At 45.0% G+C, this 27,446-nt stretch overlaps 1 protein-coding gene across 9 annotated transcripts in view; it reads left to right on the top strand.

Moving 5' to 3' along the window:
• PCM1 (pericentriolar material 1) overlaps positions 1-27,446 on the top strand; it is a 223,456-nt gene that overhangs the window by 119,713 nt on the left and 76,297 nt on the right. For all 9 annotated transcript variants that reach the window (XM_077477374.1, XM_077477375.1, XM_077477381.1 and 6 more), the window contains 6 exons: positions 2,106-2,243; positions 2,798-2,979; positions 8,178-8,378; positions 11,291-11,513; positions 12,248-12,393; positions 16,061-16,263. In XM_077477374.1, coding sequence (XP_077333500.1) covers positions 2,106-2,243; positions 2,798-2,979; positions 8,178-8,378; positions 11,291-11,513; positions 12,248-12,393; positions 16,061-16,263 — 1,093 coding nt within the window. The remainder of the gene's footprint in view (positions 1-2,105; positions 2,244-2,797; positions 2,980-8,177; positions 8,379-11,290; positions 11,514-12,247; positions 12,394-16,060; positions 16,264-27,446) is intronic.

Here is a 27,446-nt window from a genome sequence, read left to right as displayed (position 1 = left end):
GACATTAGTCCCGATCATGGCCAGCCCTGCTAGTGCCCACCTGCCCCCCGTCAGTGCCACCCAGCAGTGCCACCCAGCAGTGCCCACAGTGCCACCCAGCAGTGCCCACAGTGCCACCTAGCAGTGCCCACAATCTGCCTCAACAAAGGTGCTGCACCCCAGTGCCACATATCCGTGCCCATCAGTGTCATCTACCAGTGCCCAGCAGTGCCACCTATCAGATCCACCTATCAGTGCCCATCCATGTCACCCATCCATGCCACCTTATCTGTGCCCATCTTTGCCCATCAGTGCCGCCTTATCTGTGCCTATCGGTGCCGCCTTATCTGTGCCTATTAGTGCCGCCTTAACTATGCCTATCAGTGCCGCCTCATCAGCGCACTTCAATGAAGGAGAAAAATGACCCGTTTTGCAAAATTTTATAACAAACTATTAAACATGATTTTTTTTTTTTTTGCATCTTTTTTTGTTTGTTTAGCAAAAAATAAAACTCCGAGCTGTAATTAAATACCACCAAAAGAAATCTCTATTTGTGGGAAAAAAATGATAAAAATTTCATTTGGGTACAGTGTTGTATGCCCGCGCAATTGTCATTCAAAGTGCATCAGCGCTGAAAGCTGAAAATTGGTCTGGGACTGAGGGGGGTTTAAGTGCCCAGTAAGCAAGTGGTTAAGGCACATGTGCCACAGACAGCGGTGTGCAGGCACACTAAGCATGCCGCTGCTAATGGCAATCATGCTGTTAGTGGCGGCTTGCGCGGGGGTGACATTGTGGCTGCGGCCAGTCACAGTGCGGGAGCCGCGATACCCAGAAGTCACTCCGGGTATCATGGCGGCGTCGGAGGACAACGATGAGGATTGCTTCAGGGGGCTTTCGTCTCAGGAAAGTTATTCATAATGAGTTAGTATGCTATGCATACTAGCTCATTATGCCTTTGCCCTTCCAGGGTCTTTTTTTTATTTATATTAAGGCTTTACTTCCTTTTTAAGTGTTGAAGGCTTTCAGGATCAAGTATGCATTTGTAATGGACTATATTTAAAGCATATATGTTCCAGGTTAGTCATTCAGAATGTAATAAAGCCATATACATTAGCATTTTGAACAGTAACTTGGCATAAACCTATTTCTCTCAGTACAGTTTTTCTTAAATAGTGATAGGATAAAAGTATGTTTTTTTGTGTGTGTTAAAGAGGAAGTAAACCCTGATGGGTTTACTTCCTCTTTCATTCCCTGCAAAGGCAAAGCATAATGGACTACTATGCATCGCATAGTAGCCCATTATGTGTCACTTACCTGACACAGGAGCCAGCGAAGTCGCCGCTGTCCCCTGTAGTCTGCCGCATCCATCTTGCTGGTGGCATCTCGCAGCCCCGCCGCTGTCAGTCGGAGAAGCCGCGATGACGTCACTCCCACGCATGCCCATGCATTCTTGGAAATGCCGTGCTCAGTGCGCCTGCGCACCGCTGTCTACGGCGCATGCGCCGTAGACAGCGGTGGCCGTTTTCGGGCAAATATCTCCTAAACCATATAGGTTTAGGAGATATTGCTTGGACCTAAAGGTAAGCCTTAATCTAGGCTTACCTGTAGGTCAAAGTGGTTTGTAAGGGTTTACAACCACTTTAAAGCATTCCTGTATTTATTGCAGAAAACCCTGCTTGTAACTTTGATATTCTAGGGCTGCTTTGTAATTGTAAATGATAAAGCGCAAAGCCTAGCAAGTGTGCATTCGGCCTAGAGTCTGCAAGCCGTGTTGATGGCCTTCCTTGCCGCTGTTTCTGTGAACAGAGCTGGCCTGAGTCTGCAGACTTTAGACAAGTAGACAGGGTCAGCCTCGGGGTGACCAACTTTGTATGTGACCCAACTTGAGGCAGTTAATCAAACATGCCTGCGTTTTTATGGTCAATAAGGCATTAGGCACAGGAGCAGCAGATCTGATCTGAACTGTGATTTAAATGTTGAAAAACAGATTTTCTTTTGAAATAGAAAGTTTATTGTAGCATCAGGGAGGTCTTTCTCGCATTAAGCTGTTGTAGAAAAGCGACTGAAGAAGGGATTGTGCTCTCATTAAAATATCACTCTCTTTTTTTTTTTTTTTTTTCAATTAGTTGTCATCTAGTTTTAAGGCAGACCCAACAACCAGGAATATACAAACTGCTGCTTCTACGTCAGAAGTTAATGTAAGCAATGCTGCAGCCATTCCAAACATGCCAGACCCTGAAGACTCCTCGTCGGTGGATAATGAGGTATTCCTAATATCTAAAGCTCTTTAGATAAATATTTCATTTTGTGAAATCTAAATCTCAGGTTACTTTTGTCTGTTGTTCTCTCCCTGGTGCCCAACTTGTGGCCCTTTAGCACTTATTCTGTAGGCAGTGGTGTTTTTTTTTTCTTACCTATGTGTTTACTCAGACCAGGAAAGGAAAATAATATTTAGTCTGGTAGTAGGTAAATTGCTTATTTATTGGTATCTTTCTTTCATGCTATTTTACTACTGCCTTGTTTTTTGTTTTGTTTTTGTTTGTTTGTTTTTTGCGAGTGTTCACCATCTCTATCTCTTGCTGCATGCCTGTAGCATCTAATGGCTTTCTGTGGCGTTACATCTACAAAATATTGAACGCAGCTTCTTGGTGTTGTCAGAGGCCCCCCCTATACCAAGAGCTACCTACTTCTACTTTGTTGTTCTGTCTGCCTAGCTATCTACCTACCAACATTTACCAAAGAATAGGGAAATGTTATATTGGGTAAAGATTTGGATGATTTCCCTGAAAAACAGCAGCATATTTTCCTTTATTAAAAGGTATGGTCAGAGATTCGATGGAACCAGATTTTGAGGGAAGATTTGCGACAAAGGAGGAAGCAGCTGGAGTCTTTGATGGCTGAACATCAGCGGAGACAAGGACAAGAGATCACATCTGCTGCCTCTTTAAGAAGTGATGACTCTGAAACACAAGGCCTTCATCATCAAAGCAGAACTGAAAAGTAAGGCATTCGAATGTGAACCTATACGGTTTTAAAGTATTTGAACTGAATTACCAAGTTGCCAGGATCGTCTGGTGTTGATGTCCAGGAGAGAAATACAGAAAATTTTATCCAACAAAACATTTCTATTCATTTTGCTAATTAGATATAACAGCCCTCCCCCCGTGTATCCTTATGACACCACCTACTCTGTGGGACTCCAGTCTTTTTGCTAGTGTCCTTGGTTGATGCACCTCTTTTCCTGTAGAGAATTCCCCAAACTTTATTTTTTAAATTGTCTTTTCTAGTGCGCTCAACACTTCTGTTAAGATCCAACTGCTTATTGCCTCAGAGCTCACAAACAGTTACTGAATTGTTAGTGAAACCATCCTGGAACCTGCAGCAGCAGGGCCTGGACTGGAGTGTTTGCTTCAGGCAATGAACTTTGTGTTCAGTGCTCATATTGGTACGTGATATTACGAGTGTAGTTAGCTGCAGGTTGCCATGTAGGCCAAGGCCATGGTTCATCCATATGGCAGCCAGGCCCTGGAGACCCCTTAATTGGTATACCCTCCATGATGGTTGAAGTTTAGGTCCCTTTATGAACGTGTAGCATGATAACACAGGTTCTCTCTCTATTTGACGTGTCTTACATGTGAAATGAAAAGAAACAATCCACCGTGTAACACTAATGAATATAAATCCTTAACAGTCCTAATATATAGTGATATTAAAAGTGCTCGTGCTCAATAATCAGTTTTCCAAGGTGCTCAGACTGAGTGCCCCACATAGCTGTACACTCATCCCCACGGGAATTGACCAACTATCTTTAGTGTGGTCATTCAAGCATGTGGTGAGACCCCTGGAGAGATCCGTGCTGGCGTCTGTCTTGCAGTACGTTGCCTCATATAAGTAAATTGAAATAATAGAAAATAACCCTCATTGCGCAATGCCGCCCGCCAGGCACATGTATCGGCTCAAAAAAAAGCTGCGGGTGCACGCGTGCTCCTAGTGGCCAAAAGGCAAAGCAACGAATGTTAACGTTGATTTGCCAAGCCAACCTGCCGCAGTAAAACTGCGGCGGCTGGTCCGGAAGTGGTTAACAGCAAAACTGTTTTCTTTACTTTGTCTGGTTGTAGCAACTGAAGAAACAAGGTTTTGCTTTTGAATGCTTCTCTTTTTAGAGAGCGGGACCCTTGGAATTCCAGTACTTTTTGGTAGTGAGGCCATAAAGTTTTTACTGGCAGGGTGCTGTTGCAGGATTCAGGATTGTGGGTTTCTTCAAGGATCCCCTGCTCCTGAAGGTTTAACGGAACCCACCATGAAGGGTGAAGATTGGGTCTGTTGGTTTTCCACAGAAAACCCTGTGGTGGGAAAGGTAAGTGGAGTTTTCTAAGAAATCTTTAGAATTTTCTTATGAATGTCGCCTTTAACCCTTTCATGACTAAGCCTATTTTTGGTGTTTACAAGTTAAAATCCATATTTTTTGCTAGTAAATTACTTGGAACCCCCAAACATATATATATTTTTTTGCAGAGACTCTAGAGAATAAAATGGCGATTGTTGCAATATTTTTTGTCACACGGTATTTGTGCAGCAGTGTTTTAAACGCAACTTTTTGGGAAAAGGGACACTTTCATGAATTTTAGAAAAGCAAAACCGTAAAGTTAGCCCAATTTTTTTGCATAATGTGAAAGATAATGTTACGCTGAGTAAATAGATACCAAACATGTCACGCTTTATAATTGCACGCACTCGTGGAATGACGAAAAACTACGGTACCTAAAAATCTCAATAGGCGACGCTTTAAAAAAAAATCCTGTTACCAGGTTAGAGTTACAGAGGAGGTCTAGGGCTAGAATTATTGCTCTCGCACTGACGATACCTCACATGTGTGATTTGAACACAGTTTACATATACGGGCGTGACTTCCGTATGCGGTTTCTTTGCTGCGCGAGCTTGCGGCGACAGGGGCGCTTTAAAAAATAAATTCTTATGTATTTTAAAATTAATATTTTTTTTTTGTTTGTTTGTTTTTTATCACTTTTATTGTTGTCACAAGGAATGTAAACATCCCTTGTGACAGTAATAGGTGGTGACAGGTACTCTTTATGGAGGGATCGGGGGTCCTAAAAGGGAAGGGGTTTAACATAATAATGTTGTCATGCCTATGTGTCACCACCGGGGGCTGTATTGAGCACTCACTGCCTCATGCTGGAAACAGCGCTGTGTCAGGTGCCGAATACTTCCTCCTCCAGCCGAGCATCATATCCTCCGGTAAGCCTAAGGGGAGGCTTTGTCTCCCTGCCTATTGCCCCCCTATGCTGGTATTTTCCCAGTGGGGTAAAAGTGTTCGGATTCCATTAAAAAAAAAGGAAGCGTGATCAGCGGCTGCTCGTGGGCATTTAACACCCCTCCACCATGCTCTCACTAGGTCTGAGAGGACCTGTAGTCCACCGCTCGCGCGGGAAACCCCTTCTTTTTGAAATAGGGGTTGGAGCCGTAGGCAACGCAAGGGGGCGAGGCATAACATATCTGTGTTCTCCGGCGCCATATGCACGTGGAGGCAAGTTTTTAAAAGCGCACTATGTGCTGCTGCAGGCTGTGGAGGGACACAAGTGCAAAGAGGTGGCATTATCAAGTTTGTTGACACAGGTATTTCCTTTGACACATTGTGACTGCTGCATCAGGCTCGGCATTAATAGCAGCAATTTTGCTGGACTATAGCCCTAGCAGTGTATGCATTCCTTCTGGTAGTGCGTCTGCTTTGTGCATCAGGCAATGAGCGGAAGGGGGGCAAGGAACACATCAAAGGATTCTAGATGATGGATTGTTTTACAACAACCTAAATCTATGTCCAAGAAAATATCATCCTCCTCTGCGAGTGATGCGGCCGGTCAGAGTGAGCCATCGGGGGGGACTGGTGTTGCAGCAGCTCTGAACACTTCAGCCCCTATATTTGTTACTCAGGAGGTTTTTTTTTCTTCTACTATTTTAAGTTTGGAACAGAAGATTGTTGCTATGGTCACTTTCCATAGTGGGTCCAAGCGTAGCTGATCACCATCCAGTGCTCAGGACGCTCATACTGATAAAACCGCTAGTGTGAAAAAGGCCTTAAAGTGTTAATAAACACTTAAATATGAAAATAGTTCACCCCCCCACAGTGCCCACAGCTTATAAATCTTCTTTTTACATTAATATACTGCCACTAATATACCTTTTTTGGATGATCTATATACCGCGGTTACATGATAAACTGCAGTTTCTCCAGTGCTGAGAGTTCAGGTAGAAGGAGATTTCCACTGCAGACTGTATAAACGCCCACGTGTGTGATGTCAATATCGTGTGACCCGGCTAGTTCAGCTCTACGAGGAAATATTCTATACAGCATAGTACGCAACTGAGCATGTGCAGGTCGGCTACCCTACCTGCTTTGGCTGGCCTTCCCAAGATAGATGGTGCAGGAGGGGGAGGATCTATGTCTACAGGATAAAAATAGCCTTTTTACACAATGCATAGGATTAACCCCTTTAAGTTCCACAGTAAGTAAAATAAGAATCCTATGAGATATATCTATTTATGTGTATATATGCACTGATTTTACTTTTGTGGTTTTGGTAACACTTTAAGTAGAGTTAATTACAATAAATAGAACTGTTGATGTTTTAACTGCCACATTTTACAATAACAATTAAAATGTATTAAAACGATATGCAGCTTACTAATCATTAGATGTGGTGGCTGCATTGGTTTTCTGAGTTTTTTTTTTCTTCACCTATTGATCTGGCCAATATCACACTTTCTGTATTAGAATGCCTGTACTCTGCAAGAAGGAACAGTAGACACATCTGGACAGCAGCAGCATTGTCGATCTGGGGGAGGGTAGTGTTGGATGTACTAGCATAATTAGATATAGTAACAAATTTAATGCAAGTCCAAAATTACTCCTTCTCTTATTTTGTGTCGATAGAAGGTATTCCTGAGACCTAGACCCTCCTGGCTCCCCAAGGAGGTCTTTTCCGTTCACTTCAATTAGGATATTAGCCTTCCCTATGTCCTGCCCCAAAACACACCAAAGAGATTTCATGCTACTACTTGGCTGTGGTCAGAACAGTTTAGGTCTACCTAGCTGCATCATCTTCCTTTAGAAAAAAACCCATTTGTCCTTCCTGAAGGTACAACCTGTTTCTTTCTCCACCATTGCTAGGTGGATTAGGCAGCTTATTTCTATAGCTTATGCTCAAGGAACGGGATCCTCCCTTCCCTATCAGGGTCCATTTCACCAGATCTGTCTTTTTCTTGGGCCTTTCAGCTTCAAGCATCCATTTTGCAGGGCTGCCACATTCTCAAATTTTTCCGAGGTCCAGGCCTCTGCTGATGTGTGCTTCAGCCGGAAGGTACTTCAAGCTGTCACCTGAATGTTTTGACCCTAGGTTTTTGTGGACCCATTTGCTTGTGTGTTTGTTTTTGTCCAACCCTCAGTTATTTGCTTGTTAAGCCCCATGGTTCATGACTACAAGTCCTATGTTCTTTGCTGTACGATTAAAAAATAGGAATTTGCACTTGTCTATAAATCCCATATTTTAGAGTACAGCACAGAACACAGGTCCTTTCCTACTTATTGCTTGCTGCAACAGAGTGAGTGGGGTTATATGATGGTGCCTTGGGGGTGTTCCTTGCAAAGCTTTTTGCTTTTGTCAGTGTCCAGTCACCTCAAGAAAGCAGCATATAACCCATGGTCTAGGACTAAAAGTCCTGTACTGTGCTTCAAGATATGAAATTTAAATGCAAAATTTACACACTGCCTTCCTATTTCCCATTTCAGATGACTGCTTTAAAGCTGTGGGTTAAGGGGGTGATGGGAATGACGTATGTATATGTCTGTACTGAAATATTTTTCAATGAAGATACAACTGGCTAAACAAAAGCTGGGGGCCAGTATACATAAATCTTTTATATTTAAAAACTGTTCATTTTGTTTGTTACAGGTACAATATATAGTGCCATCAATTTTTCACATCAGTCTCTGCCTTCAGGGAACTTACTATCTTAGGTCCCTTTCTCACATACATGTACTTACGAGGGCCAATTTACATAGCAGCCAATTAAACCTACCAGATCAGTAGTATATCCAATTAGTACATGCCAGTGGTACATTTTAGCAATAAAAAACATTTTTCCGTATTACCCACTCTTGGATATGATTTATTTTTATTTAGAACTATGGCCACTTGGGGAGGGTCCACCCAGTGTGCCCTAGATGAGGATGATGAAGATGATGGCTGCATTTCAGATATAAATCAGGTGGAAGATGAGGATGAGGAAGAGGAAGAGCAGGAGGAAACATTCCATGAAAATGTCACATATCTTAAAAGCAGTATCAATCAGAGTGCTTGCACTGGAGAAAACAGTAAACAGAGGTACCCTCAAATTTTTTCCTTCCTAATGGGATGTGCTTAATGAAATGTTTGTTTTCAGTCTAAGCCTTAGGGCTCTTTCACACATGTGGACTCTTCAGGTCCGCCTGTCAGTTTTTCATGCTCATGCACCTCTATGGAGCGATTGACGTCAGCGGTGACATGTCAACTGACATCCAATCCACTAACTGCAGATGGATGGAAACCCTATTTTCCATCTGCCTTTGGGATCGGATGAAAACAGACAGGCAGTCCATTTTCATCTGATCACCCATAGAGGAGAGTGGGGGCTCTGACAGGTCCATCCCTGCACAGTGGGCAGAGACGGGCCTGTCATCCGCCAGGTCAGTGGGGATCAACGGAGCAATCCCTGCTGAGCATGTGGAGTCCGTCAAAACGGACACCCCCGTGTGAAAGGGGCCTTAGGCCTCTTTCACGTGGTTGTTCCGTCTGTCCGTTTTTTCCTATGGGCAAACAGATGATCATCCGTTTTTTATATCCGCTTGCATCCAAACCTGTTAAGGTTTGTTTACTTTTTAAGTGGCGCAAGTCTATTTTTGTTCCTCTTAAACAAAAAACAGCAACGGACCTAAACAGAAGTAAACACAGCGTCTGTCTTGGCATCAGTTTTGCATCAATTCCATTGGTTGTTAGAAGCCTGTTCTATAAAAAAAAATGGGGTAAAACACTGCGCTAAACGAAAAAATTACTTATAAAACTATGTGGAAAAATTATATAAAGAAATGTGAGTAACTACACCTATAAATTAGTGTAAAAGAAATAGTGAGAAGATATAACAGCGATTGGAAGTCCACAATAGTTATATATATGTGTCCTCTAGTATCTATTCAAATCTGGTAGGTCTAATCTTCCAGCATCCAAAAATACGGCAAATCTTGCATCAAACTGCTATAGCGTATTAAACAGAAGATGGGTACTCTGTCCATGTATGTTGGACACATCTACCCTATGGCAGTGCGTCATACGAGCTTATAACTGCTATGGTAGCCGAGGCAACTGGACATCCAGCTGAATCTTCTCCCCCTCCGAATGGATCCCATCTTTATCACTACCGTCAGGTGTCCGTGATTCCAAATGGCAGGTGGATCAACAGCTTGAAGCTCCAATTTGCAAGGCTCAATCCAGGAGGACTCAGTAAAGGTCAGAGCATAAAAAAGAGAAGCACATGGAGGCGTTCCACATTGTGTAGATCAACCGGTGAAGGTTTATTATAAAAACTATAATTCCAACATTAAAAAAACACCAAACTGGTGATACAAGATAAAAAAATCACATGAAATAGGATAAAAGAAAAAGCAATATGGGTAGCAGAGTATACTAGTCCTACGTGTTTTGACCTTATGCTCTAGTAGAAGACTTTGCAGTCGAAACGCATAGGGAAAGCATACTCTGCTCCCCATATTGCTTTTTCTTTTATCCTATATCTCGTGATTTTTTTTTATCTTGTATCACCAGTTGTTTGGTGGTTGTTAAATGTTGGAATTATAATTTTTATAATAAACCTTCGCCGGTTGATCTACACTATGTGGAGCACCTCCATGTGCTTCTCTTTTTTTTTTTTTTTTTTTGTATGCTCTGACCTTTACTTGAGTCATCCCGGATTGAGCCTTGCAAATTGGAGCTTCAAGCTGTTGCTCCACCTGCCATTTGGAATTGCGGACCCCTGACAGCAGTGATAAAGTTCGGATCCATTTGGAGGGGGAGAAGATTCAGCTGGATGTCCAGGAGCCTGTTCTAACAACTGACTCAACCCTGCTGCCAGCAGGGGATAGCCCAACGACAGCAGAATGTAAAAAAAATAAAGCGAGTTCCCCCACCATCAATCCATACCAGGTCTTTGTCTTTGGTCCTCATGCCAAAAAAAAAAAAAAAAAAGCGCAAAGCCCATCCCTCCCCCCCAAGTCTATATTAGACCCTTATCTTAGCATGCAGCAGTGCAGGCCAGGAAAAAGGGGAGGTGGGTGGGGAAGGGTGCACCACCCCTCCCCCTTCCTGAGCCCTACCAGGCCACATAGCTTTAACGTAGGGGAAGTACTTTGCCGGGGTGGGGCACTTGCAGATTAGTACAAGGGCCTCTGACCCACAATCCTGACCTGGTGGGGGTGTGGGGATGATTTTTTGGAATTGGCGCTGAATGACATTTCTAGTTCTCCCTGCAACTAAAGTAAACAAAGGGGCAGGGTCACCTGGCGATGTCTTTGGGTGACCCTGCCCCCTATGTGGCATAATATATGGGCAACGACATACTCGGTGACCCGGGCCATATGTTTACTTTATCGCTGTAAAAAGCGGAGCTGTCCCGCTACGAAAGTAAGAAAAAAGGGGCAGGGTCACCTAGTAATGTCGCAGGTGACTGCACCAACCTATGAAAAAAATGTGATTGGATGATATCTCTGTGAAAGATGTCTCTGGCTTGTGAAATATAATTTTATCAGTGCGCTTTCTTATCTGTTCAAATGTAGGATGGCAGTTTAAAGAAATTACAGCTGACCTTTTAAAGGCCATTTTGAGTTTAAAAGGAAATTCACATGGTGTAATGTTTTTCTGGACCTGGAACAGCATGTTATACCTATTGATATCGTTGTATAAACATGTCTTGGATTTTGAACACATGCTCATTTATTGCCACACCCTAATGCTTGATCTGCCAGATAGGTTGTGTTTATGCTGGACACCACTCTGTGATGAATCCCACAGTCGGTCCAAAGGTGTACAAGTCATAAATAACCCCTCTAGCCCCAAATTAGTTTAATAACACATTTTAGCATGAAATACTGTATTTTTTTTTCCATTTGCGTTTTCTAGCAAATAAATGATTTACTCATCAAAAGAGAAAAATAATTGTGTGACATACTTTGGAAATGTAAGTTGTTTTACATCATTCTTGTTCATAGTTGGAAAGGCCAGCACCCATCCGCAGTTGATGGTAATTATAGGCCCTCTCCCAGAACAAGACAGCAGCAAAATATTAGCATGCGGAGGCAAGAAAACCTACGATGGGTGTCTGAGCTTTCTCAGGTGGAGGAGAAACATCTTTGGCAGGAGCAAATAGACCAGATAAAGAAGCAGCTGGATTTCAGCACGAACATGTGTCAGACTTTAATGAGGGATCAACAGGTATGTTCTCTGATGACCTCTGAAAAATCCCACTAACTCTGAGTTAATGTTTCTTCCTCCCAAATTTAAACAAAAATGTTACATTTAAATATATGTGGCCAGGTCCTTCACCAAACCACCTAGTAACAGCTATTCTATCCAGTTGTGGTATGAATGTATGTATGGCATCAATGTGCAAATTCCGTAAAAGTAAAATCATGAACTCTTTTCCCCAAGGACAATTAAATGCGCTATAACAAACATAAGATAGGAATGTTGTTGCACTGTTTGGGCAGGATTGGGCAACATATTCCTTATGTCTAAGGACTCTTTAGATGATAGGACCGTGTTCCAGATACAGTATTCTGTCTTTGCTTGGACACCTCCACCTAGTAGGGGGCTGAGGGTAGAGGAGCAATGCAAACTAATAGGTTGCTGTGGGCTCTTTTTTTTTTTTTTTTTTTTTTATGGTATATAAGGACATGGCGTACACAGAAGGCGTTTTCAAACAAATACTACCCAAAAGAGGTTATGTGCTAAAAAGAATCAGAAGATCTCCCTCATTCATATATTAATTTTCTTCCTGGAATGTATTAAACTGCTAAATGATTAAACCTATGCTAACTAGTTATGTCTCATTGGGTGGTACCTTTCCCCCCTCCTCCCCCCCCCCCCCATAAATGCCTCTGTTAGTGGTAATGTTTTTAGAATGCATAACTTAAACTCACATTGGTATTTACTTTATTTTTTTTTAGTCTCTTTACTACCTCCTGCAAAGCATGTTTACAAACCCGTACAACATGATGCCTAGTAACTTGGGAACGTCACAAGTTCACCTCATCATGCATCAGCTGAACCAGTGTTACACTCAGCTTAACTGGCAGCAGAACAATGTTCTCAGGTATGGACCAATTTTCCTTGTAAGAAAAATGAGTTTTCCTACAAATGTATTTTGTAATGTAAATTTTCGTCATAGGTTACTCCGTATATTTGTTGTTTTTCAAAATAGAATGTAACAAGTATTCTCTTAATAGAAGAGTATGGCCAAAGCTTTTTTTGGCCATACTGCTCTTGTGGGTCACAGGTGTCTTATGTGCTCTCCTGTGACCCAAAATTAGCTGGCAGTGGACTATGCTTGCTGATGACTGATATCAAAGGGGCACTCTAGGCTCTGGAAGGATCATGACCATTTTGTTTTGATTCACCCAGATATCTGATCAGCAGCTGGCTCAGCCCTTCTGTATGCTGTTGGGAGTTGAAGCCAGCTGCTCCTGCTGCCTCCCCAGCCCTATGCTCCAGTGAGCACCGGAGGGGCAGAGCAAAGAGTGGTGACTGAAAGTCAATTCTTTGCTAAGAGCTGAGCGATCAGCAGTCAGGTAATTGCTTAGTTTTCAGACTTGGGTCCAGCAAGGAACAGCTATGGCATCAGACTGATGCTTCCGCAAGTATGTATGTTTATGTTTTGTTTTTTTAACAACCCCACACTTTTCCTTTTATACTATAATATCTAAACAGTTAAATACCTAGGTTCTACCTCTTTATGTCATGCAGTTCTTCACTGGGCACATGCCTTGCATGTGTGTCAGGACTGTCTTTTTTTAGATCAACTGTCAAAAGTCCAAACTGTCGCAGAGCTGTTTGTCAGGGGCTCTTTCAGTATTAATCCGCAAAAACGTTTCTGCATATAAGTTTACCTTTGGAACATTGGGAGGAATTAACTACAACTGGAGCAGACGGAATCTAGATTTTTTTTTTTCTTAACAAAAAACAAAACCTGTTATATACTTGCTAGCTAGTCCCTTACCTCCTCCCTGGTAGTTCCCCCCTGGTGCTGTCTTTTCCTACTCCCTGCGAGTGCCCCCATAGAAAGCTGTGTGCAATTGGGGGCAGCCTGCTTGGCCACATCCATGGTCCCTCTTCCCACGATTTGACTGACAATGGCAGGAGCCAATGTGTCCTTTTACTCTCAGTGAAGCTTGTAAATCCAGGAAGAGTGGAGTGTGGGGCTGCAAGCAGGGACAGAGCTGGATTGTGAGAGGTGTCAAGTAAGTGTTAAGGTATGAGGATAAGGTGAAGAACTAGTAAAACTTGTCTTGCCTGAATGCTTTTCCCTGCTTTGAAATAAAAGCTAAAGGCTGATTGGTTTTCATTTGCAGCTGCACCATAATTAGTAACTTCCCATATTGTATTACCAGCAGCTGACAGAAGCTGCTAATAACAAAAGGTCTTTTATATGAATGTAATTTTTGCTAGGAACTACTGTCTATTTTTACCCCACAGCCACCAACTTGATAAGAGGACAGCTGTTTATGATTGATAGAAAAGAAAATGTAAATGCTAGTTGCAAAAACAATGCTTATTGAGTGATAAAAGTGCTAGCTATATAATCACAAAAGCTGATTTTGGCAGACATATTTAACATGTGTCTAGAAGGTAAACTATTCATGGTTATTCATACAGTTAAAAGAAAAAGTACCGTATATACTCGAGTATAAGCCGAGATTTTCAGCCTCTTTTTTGAGGCTGAAAGTGCCCCCCTCGGCTTATACTCGAGTCATCGCTGTCTGCCCGCTCGATCAGCGTGTCGAGCAGACAGACAGCGGCCATTCTATGATTCAAAACCCGCGCCTCCGGCTCCGCCTTCGCCTGTGATAGGCGGAACACTGAATTTCCCAGCAGCCTGTGTTCCGCCTATCACGGGCATCGTCTCATCCTCGTACTACGGACGAGGATGATACGACGTCCGTGATAGGCGGAACACAGGCTGCTGGGAAATTCAGTGTTCCGCCTATCACAGGCGAAGGAGGAGGCGCGGCTTTTGAATTTTACAATGGCCGCCGACGAAGAGGGCACGGGACGGAGGCAAGGCACGGCACGGGACAGGACGGGACAGGACGGGACGGGACGGGACGGGACGAAGGCAAGGCACGACACGGGACGGAGGCTCGGGACAAAGGCTCGGGACACAGGTAGGCTGGACACACACACACACACACACACACACACACACACACACACACACACACACACACACACACACACACACACACACACACACACACACACGGATGGAGACACACACACACACGGATGGAGACACACACACACACGGATGGATGGATGGATGGAGACACACACACAGGGATGGATGGATGGATGGAGACACACACACACACAGGGATGGATGGATGGATGGATGGAGACACACACACACAGGGATGGATGGATGGATGGATGGATGGAGACACACACACACAGGGATGGATGGATGGATGGATGGAGACACACACACACAGGAATGGATGGATGGATGGACACACACACACACAGGGATGGATGGACGGACACACAGGGATGGACGGACACACAGGGATGGACGGACACACAGGGATGGACGGACACACAGGGATGGACGGACACACAGGGATGGACGGACACACACACAGGGATGGACAGGCATGTCTCACCCTCGGCTTATACACGAGTCAATAAGTTTGCCAGTTTTTTTGGGGGTAAATTGGGGGCCTCGGCTTATATTCGGGTCGGCCTATACTCGAGTATATACGGTAGATGCAGAGACCAATCAAGCATTTTTACATAGGGTAGGTGTTTTATTTTTTTTAATTTTTTCTTTCTTTCATTTTTCAGCTTTATAACTCAGGCTATTTTCCCTCCTTGCCTGTGAAGACTGTGACAGTCACCAGCAGTAAGGCTCAATTCACACTAGCGTGTTTTTTTATGCATTTTCTAGAAATGCAAGGCAATTTTTTAACATGGGTTCCTATGGAACATGTTCACATCAATGCATTTTTGTGCCTCTGCGTTTTTGGAAAGGGTCTGGGACTTTTTTTCATGCAAAATGCAGCGTTTTGCATGTAATAGAAGTCAATGGACCTGCATCAAAAATTCAAGTACCGCGTTTTTGCCGCGTTTTGCGTTTTATTTATTTTTTATTTTTCACTGTATATATCTGGTTGCCAAGCAACCACCGTGTAAAAAAAGAAAAAAAATGACGCAAAAATGCGGCAAGCACCACAAAAAGCACTGCAAAAACGCTCAAAAGCAACATGCATAGATGTGAATCGAGCCTTAAAGCAGAGGAGCTGTAGTGAGGTTATTGCTAAAGATACATTACTCTAGGGCAGGGATATGCAATTAGCGGACCTCCAGCTGTTGTAAAACTACAAGTCCCATCATTCCTCTGCCTCTGCGTGTCATGCTTGTTCGCTGTCAGTCTTGCTATGCCTCATGGGACTTGTAGTTCTACAACAGCTGGAGGTCCGCTAATTGCATATCCCTGCTCTAGGGTAACATCCATGAATGTAACTTTTCAAATCGGGGAGGAAACCTTTGGTCATTCTAAATTGTGTTACATTTTCACAAATATAATTTTTAAATGATATGAAATGGCAAACCTGCTCTGTGCTTTTTTTTTTTTTCCTCGGGTTGCAAAAAAGCCCACTGTTTATCTTGCCTTAGTGTCCTGATCAGGTTACACCCAAATTGTGTGTTTTTGTAGGAGTTTGGAATTGGGCTGTTGTATATGAAGTGGCTTTTTATCTTTGTAGGCTTAAGCAGATGCTGAGCGATGTAATGCAACAGCAGCAGGAGCCCATGCAGCAGCAAGAGCCTATGCAGCAGAGGAAGCCTCAAGAGAGCAGTACAGCACCACCTGGGTCTCCTAATGTGTTTGATCAGTTTGGCTTCCTCCCATCACCCATGAACATTTTCAGCATGTCTCCTTTTGGAGGCTTCCCCAATATGGTGCCAGGTATGTAGTTTAATGTTCATTTTTATTGGCTTCTTTTCTGTAGTGTTTCTAAAGGGTAACATGGTTCTATTATTTTTGTAGTAGACAAAATGCTGAAAACATTGGAAAATTAAACGAATGGCATGTGTTAACTTTCATCAGATTATTTTTTCAAATTTGTTATCGTAATCATACAACACCAGACACAAAACAGGCTGGATATTCATGGACCCTGGGTTATAGGCTGGTATCTTCAGGTGATCAGACACCGGCAAAGCTTTTCTTTACATATACCTTGGGTGTTCCTCTACAAACCTACCCCACTCCATGAGACCTTGTTTTTTTTTTGCTAGTGTCTCAAGGCAGTGGACCTTTTCTCACTTAGAGAAATCATTTGCCTCACTTGTTTGTTATTTTACTTTGGATTCTTCAATCAGCTCCTCGCTGTCTCAACAATGGAAGCAGTGTATCTTAATCGGTGCAACCTTTGTAGCTGAACGTGGATCCCACACTGGAGACAGCAGGTAATGTTGCTTTGGGAACTGGATCCTGTATTGGGCGCTCACCTTGGCACTTAGTGAAATACTTATTTATCCAGAGGGTGCTATACAGGTCATGGGCTGTGGTCCACCTAGACATTCCAGACCCATCCAGAGCTATGCCCAATGTGATGAGCATAGCTTGGATCCTGATTATGGAGCGGCAACAAGGACTTCCTACTGCCTTTTTGCCACTTTGTTACAGGATAGTGAACGCCCATGCTACTGTGTACTACTTCATGCTTAAGTAGACATGCTTACGCCATTTACACACTCTACTCTTCCAGTACCCCATAGGGGAGTATCCTCAACAATGGCAATGTTGGTAATCAGGCACAGGGAAACTGGCGAAATTTCAGGCAAACCTTCACTCTGCTGAAGGCCTTCAAAACACTCAAGCTGCTCAGAGTAACGCTGCTTCCTTTGCACTAGAGCAGTATCCTGTTTTAACACCAGTCTCTGCATCAGATTCTAGCTCTATTTATTCAAGTATTAGAGGAGGCCACGGAAGATTTCTAACCCTCAGCCTCTCGCACACCTGATGTTAAAGCGTGAGTCCGCCTTTTTTTTTTTTTTTTTTTTTTAAAGCCAGCAGCTACAAATACTGCAGCTGCTGACTTTTAAAATAATGACACTTGTGCGCCCGCGATGTCGGCACCCGAAGCCGATCTCTCGATCGTCTCTCGGGTGCTGCCGCCGCCATCTTGGCTGTGGGAATCAGGAAGTGGAGCCTTGCAGCTTCATTTCCCGGTTCCCTGCTGCACATGCGCGAGTCGCGCTGCGCAATAAGGATGGTCCCCGCTGTCTCTGGGATCCGTGTGTTTACCAGCAGACAGCGGGGGACCTTCGGAAAGGGGCGTAGATATCTGCGGAAAGGGGCGTATATTCTGCAGATATCTATGCCGGAAGTGGGTGCAGATACCTGTACTGTACAGGTACCTGCACCCCCCTCCCCCCTGAAAGGTGCCAATTGTGGTGCTGGAGGGGGGGAAGGTTCCAATGAGCGGAAGCTCCACTTTAGGGTGGACCTCCGCTTTAAAGGCTTCATGCAATATGTTTGCTTTTTTGTACATGCTCATTCCTGCTGTGTGAAAAAGCCTTGGCATGGTTGAACTCAGTTCTCTTCCATCTTTCCATGCTCTCTTGGATACTAAGAGACCTGCTAAGTCAAAAAAGCATTCCCTTTTCATAAGCAAATAGAATAGGCAATTTATGTGGTTGGTTTAACCCTCAAAAGAGTGGGCTGTTCCTGCAGTCTCAGAATTAAACATGCACCTTATTGTGCCTATAAAAGATGATCCTTCATTTAAAGATTCTACTGAAAGAAAATTTGAGACCCTTTTTAATTCTGTAATCTTGCAGGATCAAATCTTGGCAGGGCACTTGCTAACTCTGGCCCACTGCCCCACACTTTTTTTTTTTTTGTCGATACCCTAAAAACAAATCGGGTCACAAATCTCCATAATTTCTGTCCATGTGCACACAATCCCATGGATAAAAGACTGGCCACCTGAAGCTTCTTGCCAACATCACCTGAGAGGTATGCCTTTTGAAGGGGGACATCTGTTTGAAGCTATTGACAAATTAATTATAGATATTACAGGGGTACAGTACTTCTTTCAGAACGGAAGGTTCCTAAACCCCTTTTCTTTTTTGTTCATTGATGGACACAGCACCTTTAATCTTCACCTTTAGGCTTATATCACCACCTTTTGGAGAGGACTAGGCAGAACATGTAAAAACAGCAAAACTGCACAGTACCGCCCAGCGTGCTGCCTATAACCCCTCACTCTGCTTCCAGCAGCTCAGTTTCTTTCTGCCTAGTGTAGAAGGACCTGGCTCCCTGTGGGGATTGGTGGATTTTTTTTTCTTTTTTTCTGCTTTTTGATTCCTGTCATCTACTGTCAACAGTCATGCTGGGTGACAGGCTGGATGATATAGATCCTGGTAGTCTCCCCAGCCTGGAAATCTAGCATGAGACTCTAGCTACGCGCTGGGTCAGCCATAACATGCCCTGTCTGGTCCAGGGGCGGCCCTTGAGCTATATGCTCCAGGGCACACACTTGACCGGGCTACTGCTGTCCGAGTCAGTGTGCTGTGGCCAACAGCCACCCCATACTGTTCGGGTGATGGCTCTGTCTGTGGAATGCGTCCAGCAGTCCCTCCAGGAGGGGTAAGTACGGTTCCACCTGTCTTGGCAGAATGGAGCAGCTGGGCATTCCCTGGGAGGTTGAATAGGGGTCTCTCGCGCTCCCTTTCTTCTCTCCCTGTCCCTTCCCCCTCCTCCCCATGCTATGAGCCTCTGTGTGACTGGGCATAGGAGGTGCGGTGCCAGGGTCCTCTGGGGGGTCTCTGAGCCCTGGCAGGGGGTTGCGCTGGGTGGTTGGGGGTCTGCTTGTTTTCTCTCTGTTTTTAGGCCGTTTTTTTGCATGTCTGTGTGTTTGTCATGTGGGGTCTGGCTGCCGCGTCAACCGCAACCATTTTCTTGTAGCCGCAGCCAGTTTTTTTTTTCTTTAACCACGGCCATTTTCTTGAAGTCTGGTGGCCATTTTCCCGGCGCTCTCAGTAGTTTTTTCCTGAGGTGTCCAGCAGCCATTTTCTAGTAGCCCTTTGTTTCACTCTAGCGCTGGGTGGCTGTTTCAGTCTGGAACATCACGAAACTGACACAGAGCACCTCGTGGCTAGCACAGGAGGGAGCGGGCGGCGGCAGCACAGGAGGGAGCGGGCGGCGGCAGCACAGGAGGGAGCGGGCGGGGGGCAGTACAGCGCAGTACCTGGGTCAGGGTGGTGAGTCCTGCGGGGGGGCCCCTCTTTCTGTAGCAGCTAGGAGGCTGAGATTTTGTTGTGGCTTGCCTTAGGTCCCTAAGCGGTGACAGTCGAGAGTGGGTTAGCATGAAATCGGAAGCTGGCGCTTCTTCCCCAGACATTCCTGTTATTGCAACCGGCTCACCTGCACCTGAGGTGCCTGTGGACGCTCAGGGGGGTAAAAAAATGCCCCCTCCCCCCACAGTCTTCGGGGTAAAGCTCTGATTAAGACTAAGGGCCCGCTGTGACAGGTGGCCCCTGTTCTGACGTGTTCCGAGGATGTAGACCAGGTCCGTTCGTACAGCGAGAATGACTCTGTGACCAGGTCAACGCAGGAAAAAGCGCTAGTAGGAGCACTTATCACAGCGGTGCGGGATACCCTAAAGATAGAAGACAAGGTGGGGGCATCTGCAGGGGTGTCAGTCCCTTTTGGGTCCCACAAGCCGGCCTGCACTGCTAAGGTGTTTCCCTACCTAACTTATTTTGTGAGTTTATTTACAAGGAGTGGGAAAAAATACCGCAGCGGGCCTTTTCAGTCCCAAGACGAATGGCGGTGCGTTACCCCTCTGAGGCGAGTTTCCTGAAAAAATTGACATCTCCTCCAGTTATTGACCCCCCGGTATACAGGTTAAATAAGCTAACCACAATTCTGGTGGAAGGGACTCCTCCTGCCTTAAAGGACCCAGCCGACAGAAGGGCCGAGGCAGTTGCCCGATCCATGTTTACGGTCCTGGGGTCAGCATTGCGGCCAGTGTTAGCCACGGCCCTAGTGTCAAAGACTCTTACTGAATGGGTTTAAGTTATTGGACTGCGAGTTGGATAAGCAACAGGTTTCCTCGGTCTGCGTGGAACTCCACTAATCTAAACAACTTAAGATCCATCTCATTGCTCCCATTCACCGTCTTAGCTCCTACCTCAGTTAAAATAACATTCTTGACCCATTACAGTCTGGCTTTCGCTCGCAGCACTCCACGGAAACTGCCTTACTAAAACTCACGAACGATTTACTAACTGCTAAAACCAACAGCCAATACTCCATGCTCCTACTACTTGACCTCTCTACGGCCTTTGATACTGTTGACCACCTGCTCTTTCTCAATAAACTACATTCCCTTGGCCTCCGAGATTCTGCTCTATCCTGGTTCTCTGCCTACCTATCACAGCACTTCTTCAGTGCCACCTACAACTGTCTCCTCCTCTCCATTGCATCTTTGTGGAGGTCCCCCAAGGCTCTGTTCCTGGACCCCTTCTCTTTTTTATCTACACCTCCTCCCTTGGTCACTTGATAACCGCCCACTGCTTCCAATACGACTTATACGCCAATGACGCCCAAATCTATCTGTCTACTACTCACCTCACTCCTTCAGTCTCCTCTCACATTACTAACTTGCTAACTGACATATCGGCATGGATGTCGCACCACTTCCTTAAACAAAATCTCTCTAAAACTGAGCTATTAATATTCCTCCCTGCACATGCCCCCCTCCATGACTTTTCCTTTAAAATCAACGATGCAACTATCAGGCCCTCCCCTCACGCCAGGGTACTCTGTGTAAACCTAGACTCTGACTTGTCCTTTCGGCCCCAAGTCCAATCGTTGTCAAAAGTTTGTAGAATTCACCTCCGTAACATCTCTAAAATTCGCCCCTTTTTAACAAATGAAACCACCAAGCTCCTCATTCACTCCCTTGTTATATTTATTCACCTTACCAACCGCTCAGTGTCTGCCAACCCTCACCTCCAATCCCTACACTGGCTCCCAATCACCCAGCAAATTAAATTCAAAATACTAACCACAACATACAAAGCCATTCACAACTCTGCCCCAAGCTACATCTCAAATCTCATCTCCAAATATCACCCAAATCGTCCTCTCCGCAAGACCACCTCCTCCCATGCTAGTCTCCAGGATTTCTCCAGAGCCTCTCCCATCCTCTGGAACTCGCTACCTCCACTGGTCTGGCTATCCCCTACTCTTGCTACCTTCAGGCGATCCCTGAAAACTCTTTCCTGAAGAGATAGCATGTCTCCAACTAATCTACTACCACTTCCATCAGCTCATTCCCCACAGTTATAACCTTTCTGTACCACCTGCCCCACCCTAATAGATTGTAAGCTCTTCTGAGCAGTGCCCTCTTAATCCTCTTGTATTTTAACTGTATTGTCTCCTTTTTATATTGTAAAGCGCTGTGTAAATTGTTGGCGCTATATAAATCCTGTATAATAACTGCCAGACCAGTTGGTGCAGGGCCTGAAGTATGTCTGTGATGCGCCCCTAGATACGGCTCCTTTGCTTTCTAGAGCCTCAGTATCAGCAGTGGCGCTACCTCGGCTGATTTGGCTTAAATTCTGGTCTGCGGACCAGACTTCTAAGAAAACGCTGGCAGATTTGCCCTTCCAGGGGGAGAGGCTATTTGGAGCCTCGCTGGATGACATTAAGAATGTTGGTGGGGGTGGGGGGGGAGTTCTTTGCTCCCACAATCCAGAAAGGGTAAAGAGCCACGCCTTAGGCAAGGGCCCTCCTTTTCCACTCAGAAGCGGATTTTTCGTCCGCCAGGGTCGGCAGCTAAGCGGTCCCAGTCTGACAAGGTGCAGCCGAGGGACAAAAGCTTCCCTGGTTTCGCAAGCCAAACAAGCCTGCAAGCAAATCTGTTGTCTCATGAAGGTTTACCCCCGCCCAACTCTTGGGTGGGGAGTCGCCTTCGGGAGTTTGCAGCTCGGTGGACCTCCCTTCTTTCCAACCAGTGGGTCTGCGAACTGGTTTCATCAGGTTACAAGATAGCTTCTTGCCCGCCAAACAGATTTTTTTTTTCCCTCCAACCTTCATCTTCTGGCTCGTCGGGAGGCCCTGTTTGGGGCCGTACAGGACCTGCTGCAGCGTGGGGTGATAGTACCTGTACTGATGCCGTAAAGGTTTCAGGTATTCTACTCCAATCTGTTTGTAGTCCCAAAGAAGGAAGTGGTCTGACCGGTCCTGGATCTCAAGTTCCTCAACAGCTTTGTGAAAGTGCAAAGGTTCAGGATTGAATTGGTTCGCTCTGTGGTCGCTGCACTCTACCAGGGGCATTTCTTGGTGTCTTTGGACATCAAGGACACATACTTACATGTCCCCATATGCGGCAGGCATCAGAGGTTCCTACGATTTGCTGTTGGGGACGAGCACTATCAGTTTGGGCACCAAGGGTCTTCCCCGAGGTGCTAGACCCAATTCTGACATTGCTAAGAGTGATCGCAACTGTGGGTTAACTGGACGACGACCTCCTGAGAGCAGATTCCGCCTCAGAATTAAGGGACGATGTGGCGATCACCGTACAAACTCTCCGGAAGTTTGCTTGTCAGAGTTGAATCTCCAGAAGTCGGTATTGCTGCCGACTCAACACCTGGAGTGCCTGGGCTTGATTCTTGACTCCTCAAAGGTGAGAGTCTTTCTCCCTTCTGACAACCGGCAGACTCTTCAATCTGGGGTGAAGTTGTTGGTGTCCCGCAGGTGGTCGCTGCGTTTTTGCATGTGAATTCTGGGTCTCATGGTAGCCACTTTCGAGGCAGTATTTCATACCGTATGCTCAATTCCACACTCGAGTCTTGTAGAAAGAGATCCTGTCCAGATCGGACAAATCTCCGACATCCAAATTCGGGAGATTCCCTTCTCTGGTGGCTGAGGTCTCTGGCCCTTCGGTCTGGGAAGTCGTTCCTGCCTCTCCATTGGACGGTGATTACAACGGATGCCAGCCTGACCGGGGGGGGGTTTGGGGTGTACAGTTGTCCCAGGGTTGCTGGATGCAGGAAGAATCCCACCTGTCGATCAGTGAGCTGGAGCTTCGGGCGATCAGGTGGTGTCTCTTCACATGGTCAAAGATGCTGCAGGGGCGTCCGGTCAGGATTCAGTCGGACAACGCCACAGAGGTGGCGTATGTCAACCATCAAGGAGGAACGAGGAGTTCAACTGCAGCACTGGAGGTGGCTCACATCCTGCAGTGGGCAGAGTGGTGCGTGCTGGCTCTGTCAGCCGTATACATTTTGGGAGTAGACAACTGGCAGGTGGACTACCCAAGGCATCAGTTGCTGGACCAAGAGGATTGGTTGCTGCATCCAGATGTGTTTCGGCTCATTGCCTAAGGTGGGGCACACCAGATGTGGATCTCTTGGCCTCTCTGCTCAATCAGACGGTACAGAGGTTTGTGGCCAGGACAAGAGACCCCTGGGCGGACTTGTCGGACACGTTGGTGGCTCAAGCTCAATGGGGGCATTATCGGCTGATTTATGCCTTCCCCCCCTGCTAAAACTTTTACCCCGTCCTTGGTACACCGATATAGTCAGAATGGTGGCAGATGTTCCTTGCCGATGCGGGAGGACCTTCTGTCGTAAGGTCCAATACTTTATCCTGCTTTACCCTCGCTGGTTTTAATGGCACGGCTGTTTGAAAGCCAGGTTCTAAGGGACAGAGGACTGTCGGATTCGGTGATCTCCACTATGCTGAGGGCACGGAAGTCCTGGAGATGGGATGGTGTCTGCGCACATACTCAGTTTACAGGCTCCTGCTGTTTTTGCAGCAAGGAGTTGATCAGAAACTTGCTTTAAGCACCATTAAGGGGCAGATATCAGCTTTGGCTGTCTTTTATTCAGCGACCTTTGGCGACTCATTCATTGGTGAGTACGTATGTTCAGGGGGTTCGACACGTGGCCCCTCCAGTTCGACCATCGCTGCCTCTGTGGGATTTGAATCTGGTACTCCATGGTACGTCAGAAACCACACATTAGGGAGATCCCCTTATTGATACTCTCTCAGATAGTAGTCTTTCTAGTGGCTACTACATCTGCCAGGAGGGTTTCTGAGTTGGCGGCTTTGTCTTGCAAGTCTCCCTACTTGATCCTCCACAAGGATAAGGTGGTGCTGCATCCACAGCCTTCATTTCTTCCAAAGATTGTTTCGGCTTTTCATCTAAATGAGGACATTGTGCTTTCGTCCTTATGTCCTTGGCCATCACATCCCAAAGAGGTTGCTTTACATTCTCTGGACGGAGTCTGCAGGTGTATCTGTCTGCTACAGCTCCTTTCCGGAGGTCAGACTCATTTGTATCTGTTGCTGGTCCAAAGAAGGGCTAGGCGGTCTCGTCGGCCACAATTTCTCGTGGATCTGACAGATCGTGGTTTAGGCTTTTGCCATAAGGGGGCGGGCGCCCCCTTTCCTGTCACGGCACATTATACCAGGGTATTTGGTGCCTCTTGGGCTTTCCGACATCAAGCGTCTGTGTTTCTCAGGTGTTTAAGGCGGCGACCTGGTCATCCGTTCACACTTTCTTTATATTTTACAAGATTGAAGTGAGCGTATCTTCGGATGCGTGCTTCGGCCGCAAGGTTTTGCAGGCAGCCGTTTAAGGTTGCAACTCCTCTGTAGAGGAGTTCTTTTTGTTATGGGTGGAGTTTATTTTCTTTCTTTTCCCACCCCTCATTTTTTTGACACTGCTTGGGGACGTCTCTAAGGTCAAGATTAAAGGTGCTGTGTCCGTCAATGAACGAAAGAGAAAATAGGATTTTTGTACTCGCTTTAAAATCCTTTCTCTGAAGTTTGACGGACACAGCACCCACCCCTCCCATTTATGTTTGTACTGCTTTTTAACGAACTGAGCTGCTAGAAGCAGAGTGAGGGGTTATAGCCAGTAGGACCGTGCTTCTACCTCCTCAAAAAGTCAAATCTCACAAAACACAATGAAGGGGCACCCTAATTTCTAAGATTGGGTCATCATCTGTTAGTTTTCCTTTCCCTGGATCACAGACATCCCAGATCTGTAATTTCAAAGGGGTACAAAATAGAGTTTAAATGTCTACTCCCTCATCATTTTTCTCAAACCAACCAAAATCTTCTTAAAGTCAGATTTACAGCCTGCCTTGAACCATCTCTTTTCCCAGAGAGGACCCATCTTTCCTTTAACTTTCTGAAAATGTCCAAAGGACTACTCTGATGCTTCAGGCCTTTGGTTTGGTGACCAGTTTTTAAATGTCTGTTCACCAGCCTTCCCTTCACCTAAGGTGCGTATGCCCTATTCTGAAAACTGCCCAGGAAAAATTCATTATTCTGCAATTTTTATTGCTCAATTTCCTTTAGATTGATCTTCGACTATGTAGTGCAAGTGTTTTGGATCCCAGACAAATGTCTGGCCGAGTTATCTGCACCTGGTCTAATTCAAATGTCCATGCATGCATGTTTAGAAGGAGTATGCTGACACACACTGTTCAGTGAAAAGCTTCTTTTATTGCTCTGGGCATATTAGCCCCGTTTTATAGTAAGAGATGACTCATTGTTTGCAAAGCATCATCTCAGGTGTCTTCTGTGCTGTCAAGCAGAAATTGGAGGACCCTTATCTAAGGGGTCCTGGCCAGTTTCATCTAGGTTTTCTGCTGATGGCTTGTGGACTCCTGGACTCACTCCGATGGGAGGGGGGTCTCTAGGTGAAGCATTTTGAGTAAGGAGATTCAGCATATATCTTGACATAATAGAAAATAGTCATTTAATCAAAGTATTGAACAATCCATAACACAAGTGCCTGCCTGATTGCATACAATTTGAAAGTGTTTAGGTTTGACCTCATATAGTTTGATAAATCTAAAGGAAATTGTAACCGTAGAGCCTCATGTACACTGCTGCTGGTAAACGGACGTTTAGGAGCAGTTGGGCATTTTTTTTCAACTGCTCCTGATTTCTCCTCTGTTATCTTATCAGTACATGTACACAGGTTGTTTATAGTAGTTTCTAGGCAGTTTAGTTGAGAGGCTTTTTTTTTTTTTTAGAACCCAAAAAAATGCGTTCAGAAGACGAGTTTAGAGGCATTTCAATCGCTAAACGTGGCTACACGTGTTTTCGTCTAGAAGCATTTTTAAAGAGAAGCATTTTATTTATTACTTTTGAACCTGGAAAACGCTAAAAACACCAAAAATTTAATTATCACTACCTGCAAGCTTGATATACCATGTGATATTCCCTTCATCAGCCAATTATGCTGTAAATACATGACTTGCATTTCTTGACGCTGAAGTTGAGTCACCAACAGACGTTCCTCTGGTGGAACGCTTTTCCTTATGTTGGTGTCCATGCAAACTAGGTGGGGGTCTAACTTTTCCAAGAGAACATCAAAGGTGGCAGTTGACATGCATGTAAAATTCTCTGTGTAATTACGCAGCTGAACATAAATATTAGAAAGTATCCTGTGGACATGCGTTGAGCTATCAATGGATGTGTCCAGTAGCGACAAACTCTGGTCCTCTCAAGCAGTTTTCTACATCTTTGGAGCCTCAGCAAAAGCAACATCAGGAGCATTTCCTCACACATGCTGATCATGGGATCCATATTAACAAACCAACCAAAAAATAACAGCTAGCTACAAGTACAGTGCTTTCTCAACTGCTGTTCACACTGTCCTCTCACAGAATGGCTGAAATTGTTACTAAATGCTTGTTTTTAGTGCTTTCTAATAATTTTGGGAGGGTTTTCTAAAGGTTCTTTAGTAAATGCTTCTGAACGCAAATGTGGCTAAACGCTGCTAAAAACACGTTTTTAAATGTGGATTACTAGCTGTGAAGATCCAGTGTTTAGGAGAGATTGAGAAACATCCCATGTACATGAAGCCTAAATTGTATATTGTGCAGTCAGCTTCTAATTCAGCAATAGACCTCAACATGAACATGGACCTAGATTGAAGGATCTGCAGGAGCTTGGCATTGCACCTGTTCTCAATTGATCACAATGCTTTGCCGGCTGATTTTCAAAAGGGAAAAAAAAGGAAAAATGTTAGCATTTATTTTTGTAAAAGGTTGGACCTCCTAACCTTTGATAAAATATTGCAAGCTATCATTGACGCTAAATAA

This window comes from Lithobates pipiens, unplaced genomic scaffold (genome assembly GCF_037356315.1).
Source record: "Lithobates pipiens isolate NorthernLeopardFrog02 unplaced genomic scaffold, aLitPip1_a1.2 Scaffold_13, whole genome shotgun sequence".
Taxonomy (NCBI): Eukaryota; Metazoa; Chordata; class Amphibia; order Anura; family Ranidae; genus Lithobates; species Lithobates pipiens.
The sequence above is the reverse complement of the archived record's forward strand: the minus strand, read 5'-3'. Positions and strand labels throughout refer to the sequence as shown.